The sequence below is a fragment of the Chrysochloris asiatica genome, unplaced genomic scaffold, assembly GCF_000296735.1.
Source record: "Chrysochloris asiatica unplaced genomic scaffold, ChrAsi1.0 scaffold00048, whole genome shotgun sequence".
Classification (NCBI taxonomy): Eukaryota; Metazoa; Chordata; class Mammalia; order Afrosoricida; family Chrysochloridae; genus Chrysochloris; species Chrysochloris asiatica.
In genome coordinates this window covers 13487770-13493769 of record NW_006408566.1, presented here as the reverse complement: position 1 = coordinate 13493769, position 6000 = coordinate 13487770, and the positions used below count along the sequence as shown (strand labels likewise).

General features: G+C 37.4%; 1 protein-coding gene across 8 annotated transcripts in view; it reads right to left on the bottom strand.

Annotated features, from left to right (window-relative positions):
* The window catches only part of DOCK7 (dedicator of cytokinesis 7), a 254019-nt gene that overhangs the window by 120877 nt on the left and 127142 nt on the right, over positions 1–6000 (bottom strand). For all 8 annotated transcript variants that reach the window (XM_006862471.1, XM_006862472.1, XM_006862473.1 and 5 more), the window contains 2 exons: positions 4880–4981; positions 2065–2151 (listed from right to left, as the gene is read on the bottom strand). In XM_006862471.1, the coding sequence (XP_006862533.1) occupies positions 2065–2151; positions 4880–4981 (189 nt within the window). The remainder of the gene's footprint in view (positions 1–2064; positions 2152–4879; positions 4982–6000) is intronic.

Genomic DNA, 6000 nt, shown 5'->3' with positions numbered 1-6000 from the left:
CGGGTCCCCTCAGTGCAAACCCCCTTCCAAAACTAAGACTCAATGGGAATACATGCTGTGATTGGTGACCACGCTCGACACCGATAAGGGGAAGTCAGGGAAAAACAGCAATTAAGCGGTGAGCTAAGCCCTATAACGTTCAATAGACTTCTGTGAACCCGGGTGAAGACTGGTTGGCAAGCAGTGTGGCAAGACCTGGGACTCCTGGGCCCAGAGTCAGTGACATAGCCACAGAGGACTAAAGTGTAGAGTGAAGCGTCCAGCTGATAAGAAGAGAGGGCATATGCATAAGAACACCCACACCAGCAGATAATAGCCACTTATCCTGGCTTCAGTGACTGGATGATCAGAGCTCAACCAGGAGTAAAAAGAAGAGGGGAAAAAAAAAAAGAATTCTCATAGAATTTGATGAACTTGACCTACACCTATGGAAGCAATAGCTCAAAAGAGGGAACAAGTCCTTACAGCAAGAATCATTCCCACCCCCCACACACAGAGTAGACAGGGATGGGCAACTTGGACATTGGCTACCCAAAATGGGGGGCAGGGGGCTATACAAAAGCAAGAAGTGACTGGCTTACAAGCTTTCAAGAGGGAACCTAGATCCCGAGGGCCTGGAGGAAGTTAGAATCTCCAGTGAGTAGTATTCAATCTGTCTAGGCGGGGCTGATGCAATGAAATGCAGATGGGTCTCTTGTGATACAATAGTGAATAATTGTTATCAGGAATGATTGTGAGGGTTGGAAATGTAAAGGTAGATGTTTTATAGCAAGGAGGGGAGTGATTAACTTTTCAGTCTAGGAGCAGAGCTCCCTAGGACCATCATGGGAGAAAAGCGGAGAGCAGGACCCTACTCATAGAAGCAGTGATGCCTGAAACGGAGGCAGAGATGATGACGTGGAGTGATGCAGCAGCTGGAGACTTTAGATCCAGAGAGGGAGAGCGACTGTGTGCTGAAGACCTGGGGGGTACGGGGGAAGGATTGCATGGAGGGGAATATAAACATGGCAATGAGACGATATACAATAGAATGAATGTAAAACTAATATTCTCCCATGTAAACTATCACATATTTCACAATAAAACATTTAAGGAAAAAAAAAGGATATTGTTGTTGTTGTTGTTGTTAAGTACCGTGGAGTCAGTTCCGACTCATAGCAGCACTGCACAAAGTTTCCAAGGCTATAAATCTTTATGGGAGCAGAAAGCCTCATCTTTCTCCTGCAGAATAGCTGGTAGTTTCGAACTGCCGACCTTGAGGTTAGCAACCCAATCCGTAATGACTATGCTACCACTGTTCCTTAAAAGTATACTAATTACATTATAATTATTCTTATACTCTCCCTGGTTACACTGTAAGGTCCTTGAAGAGAAGCATTGTTTTAACTAATCAATAGCTCTGAACTCACAAATCTCATAGTCTAATGGAAGAAAGAAACAATAAACTACTGTGCATATACATATGGACATACAGAAAGAGTGTGGAAAGTGCAGGGGAAGGGAGTGGAGGTTAGAAGCAGTTACGTGCAGAGTGAAAAGATACACAGTGAACGAGATAATATGTCTAAGAGGGCCTCTCTGAGAAGAGGAGAAACCTCACTAAAGCAGCCAAACAAATTTAAGCCAAAAAAAAAAAATCCACCCAGAGAAATAGCAGATACAAAGCAATTGAGGAAAGAATGATATATACCAGAAATACTGTTAAGAGTTTGAAGCAAATGATCCTTATGAGCTCTTCCCATTTGAAATGACTTTAGAGTGTTTTCAACTCTAATTATTCTGTCATGTATGAGAAACTAAGAAAAGGAAATCACACATTTGTTCAAAATAAAGTCAATGGCATTTTTAAAAACAGTCTTCTAATTCCTTTTGGAGTCCTCATGTGTCGTGATAAGTCTCAAATGATTTAACAGCACTTAACAACAATTCCTTTAAAAAGTACTTGTATCATTTTAGCTAACATATTGCTATAGTATTAGAGAAGATTACAAAATTAAGTACTAGGTTATATATTCAATTCACTCAAATTAAAGTTGATCATAAAAATTATTAAAATACACCTACCTGTGTGTGGATAGATGAAACAGCAACAACTTCAACATTAAAAACACCTTTGTGATTATCAACCCATTTCATGCCAGGTAGAGGAACCTGTAAGATATCAAGCATAATGATTACAGAGTCTTAAGAAGATTTCTAATTCTGAAAAAAATTAAAACATCTTAATGAGAAAAAAAAAAAAAACTGTGTAAATACATTTTTATTAACTATAAATAAAACTACTTCATTCTTCTTACTAAAATTAATGTTTCCCACAAAATAATGAGTAGGTTAAATACCAAAAAGCTGAAAATACCCCAAATTCTATCTTCCCAGAGATGAATCCCTTTACTGCATTCTAAACTTTGCTGTATGCACATATCCTTCTGTAAGCTCTTACACAAATATTATTCTGAATCCTGTTTTCACTGTGAGTCTCTTTCCTTGTTGATACCATATGTATCTACCAGCTTCATTGTAATGGCTTATAATATTGCATTTTGTTTATTTTAAACACGATTATGCATATTGTTAAGGGCTATCATACTATAATTAATTAGGTTTCAAACAAGAACAAAAAATATTCAAAAGCAAAGGAAGCTTATTATTTTAAAAGTTAGAAAACCTTTTTCCCTAATACAAATTGCCAGGAATATCAATTCAAATTAATCCTCTTTTTTTTTTTTTTTTTTTTTAAATTTTAAAAAGAGCACATCAGTTCTCCCTAAAACTCTGAGCATAATATAAAAAATAAAAGTCTCTGAAATGCTGGAGAGAAAAATGTAGAATGGCTGAGAGACCTCAGGACCCAAAGAACTTCAAGGCAACTGTTATGGCTATTATTAAATTGTGTTCCTCTACAATATGTCCGGAGTCCTGGTGTGGTGCTGTGGGTTAATGCAACAGACTGCAAAGCCATTTGAACTGCAAAGTCGGCGGTTCAAACTCACCAGCTGCTTCTCGGAAACCCTATACAGGGCCGCTATGGGTCGGAATCGACTTGATGGCACTTAACAACAACAAAATATGTACTGAAGTGTTTGCCCCAGTACCTGTAAATGTGATTCTGTTTCAAGACAGGATTTTTCTTTTGTTATGTGAATGAGGTCATAGCAGCATAGGTCCTTTTTGAATTATAAAAAGAGTAGAACAGACACAAAAACACTCCCAAGGGAAGAAGGAAAACACAGACAGATGCATCTACATACCAGGACCGCCAAGGACTACTTTAGCTCCTTGAGACTAAAGTAGACAAGAACGGATCACCCTCTAAAGACATACCTTGAATTTGAACTTCTAGGTTACTGAATTGGAGCAAAGAAATTGCTATACCTTAAAGCTTCCCCACTTGTGGTATATTTTATAAGCTCAGACTAAGTAACTGAGTTTTATTTTTGTCTAATATAACCTGTACTTGTTGTTGAAGAAGGAGCCCTGGTGGTAGTGTAAGCTAATCTCTGGGCTGTAAGATAGGCAACTTAAACCCACCAGCCGCTGATTAGGAGAAAGTTGAGCTTGTCTTCTCCCATAAAGATTTACGGTTTCAGTAATCCTAAGGACCAATTCTATTCTGTCCTATATAGGGTCACTATGTGTCAGAATTGATTTGATGGTAGTTAATGGGTAGAGTGATGAAGACACTGACAACCCAAAAATGTCAGCAGGAACAACAACAAAACGCCCACAAAAACCTATTCTTTCTAGCTAAAGAACCAGGAAAGGGTAACTAACCAGACATAAAACTTTTATACAATAATTTCATACTTCAGCCAAACCCATAGGCTGAGTGGCAAGCCAAGGGTTACACTCTTGCCCACCTGTAACTAGATGCTCCTTCCATATAATACTATAGTAGTATCAGGGAAGACAGAGTGGAGAGATGAGACACACCTCATGATAACAAGCCCCCTCAAGCTGTATGTCAGAGGAGGTGGTGGTGGTGGTTGTGGTGGTGGTGGTTATATGCCGTGGAGTCAGTTACAACTCATAGTGACCCTGTACAGGGTTTCCGAGGCTGTAAATCTTTAGGGGAGCAGAAAGCCTCATCTTTCTCCAGCAGAACAGCTGGTAGTTTCGAACTGCTGACTGTGAGATTAGCAGCCTGACTCGTAACCACTACTCTACCAGAAGAGGTGTTAGGAAACCTGAAATCCCTCCCACCTCTGTCCAGGACTGAGCTCCCTACTAACACATCCAGAGGAATAAAAGTTGACAAAGTGTACCTTTACGCACACCTGGTAGTACCACATATCGGTGACAGACATGCATGCATGGTGTTTTACAATTCAATAAATACTTAGTCCCTTACTTACAGATATTTAAATTTTTACTTTTTATTAGTAACACAATAAAAGTATAATTAAAGTATTTATAACTTATTATTTATAAAATAATAATTCCTAAATATTATTAGATATCAATTTTCTGTTCATATTACTTGTCATTATTGATTTTTTTCAATTTTTATTTACCTTATCTTTAATTATAAAAATATTCTAAAAACTTAATTTGAAATCTCTTTTCTTCCCTCTAGACCTTTTGTGAAATGCTAACAGTCTACTGAAAGAAAGTAATTTTCATTTATTTTAAATCACAATATGGAAATTCTCCAAATTGGTCTTTACTTTGATTTCACATTTCATGTATTATTTGGTTTTTATAAAAACAGGATAAAAGCTTCAAGTTTTATATGGGGAAACTTTAATCATTGGAAAAATTAATATGATTAGCCTGTTAAATACACACAGATTAAAAAAATAGCAGTCTTATTTAATGAAAACACGTTTATAAGGAAAATACAATTTCATTCAATCTGGAGATCAATATGAGAGATACTGACCTCTGGAGACAGTACAGAATAAGCCTGTGGTGGTTTTTCCAATGAGACTGGTAAGCAAAACTGACCAGTCTTCAATCGTCCATTCTGAAGCATTGGTATCCACTTTGAAATGAAAAGGAAACAATATTAATTTTAGTATTTATTATAAAACAATTACTTGGAAAGCACGTTTTAAGAACGTGGTATGAGCCAACTTTGTGTTAAGTTATCGAACATAAAGGAGATGTAATTATATATGAAATAATAATGCTGTTGTTGTTAGGTAATGTCAAATCAGTTCTACTCAAAGCAATCCCATGCATAACAAAACAAAAAAGTGTCTGCTCATGTCCGAGTCTCAACAGTTGTTATGTTTTAGCCTACTGCTCTGCAACTGTGTCAACCAATCTTGATGAAGTTGTCCTCTTTCATTGACCATCTAACTTTTCCAAGCATGATATCCTTTTCCAGGCATTGGTTCCTCCAAACATGTCCAAATACAAGAGACAAAGTCTCCTCAACATCTGGCTGTACTTCTTCCAAAACAGATTTGTGTGTTCTTCTGGCAGTCCAAGATACTGTCAATATTGTTCACCAACACCCAAATTCAAAGGCATTGATTCTTCTATGGTCTTCCTTATTCATTATCCAACTTTCACAGGTTTTTGAAGTAACTCAAAATACCATGGCTTAGGTTAGGCATATCTCAGTCCTAAAACTGACATCTTTCCTCTTGAACACTTTAAAGACATGTTGTGTAGCAGTTCTACTAATGCACTATATCATTTGATAGCCTGACTGCTGCTTCCTTGAGCATACATTACAGATCCAATAAAATGAAGACTTTATTATTTATTGGTCCTGCAGTGAGCATTTTCGTTTTCTGTACATTAAGGTCCAATCCATGCTGAAGGCTATATAGTCTTTTATCTTAATCAGTGAGAATTTCAAGTCCTCTTCACTTCCAGCAGGCAAGGTTACATCATCTGCACATTGCAAGTTGTTAATGAGTCTTCCTCCAACCCTGATGCCACGTTCTTTATCATGTAATCCAGCCTCTTAGATTATTTGCTCAGCATGCAGACTGCATAAGTATGGTAAAAGGATACAAACATAGTGCACAACTTTCCTAATTTTAAACC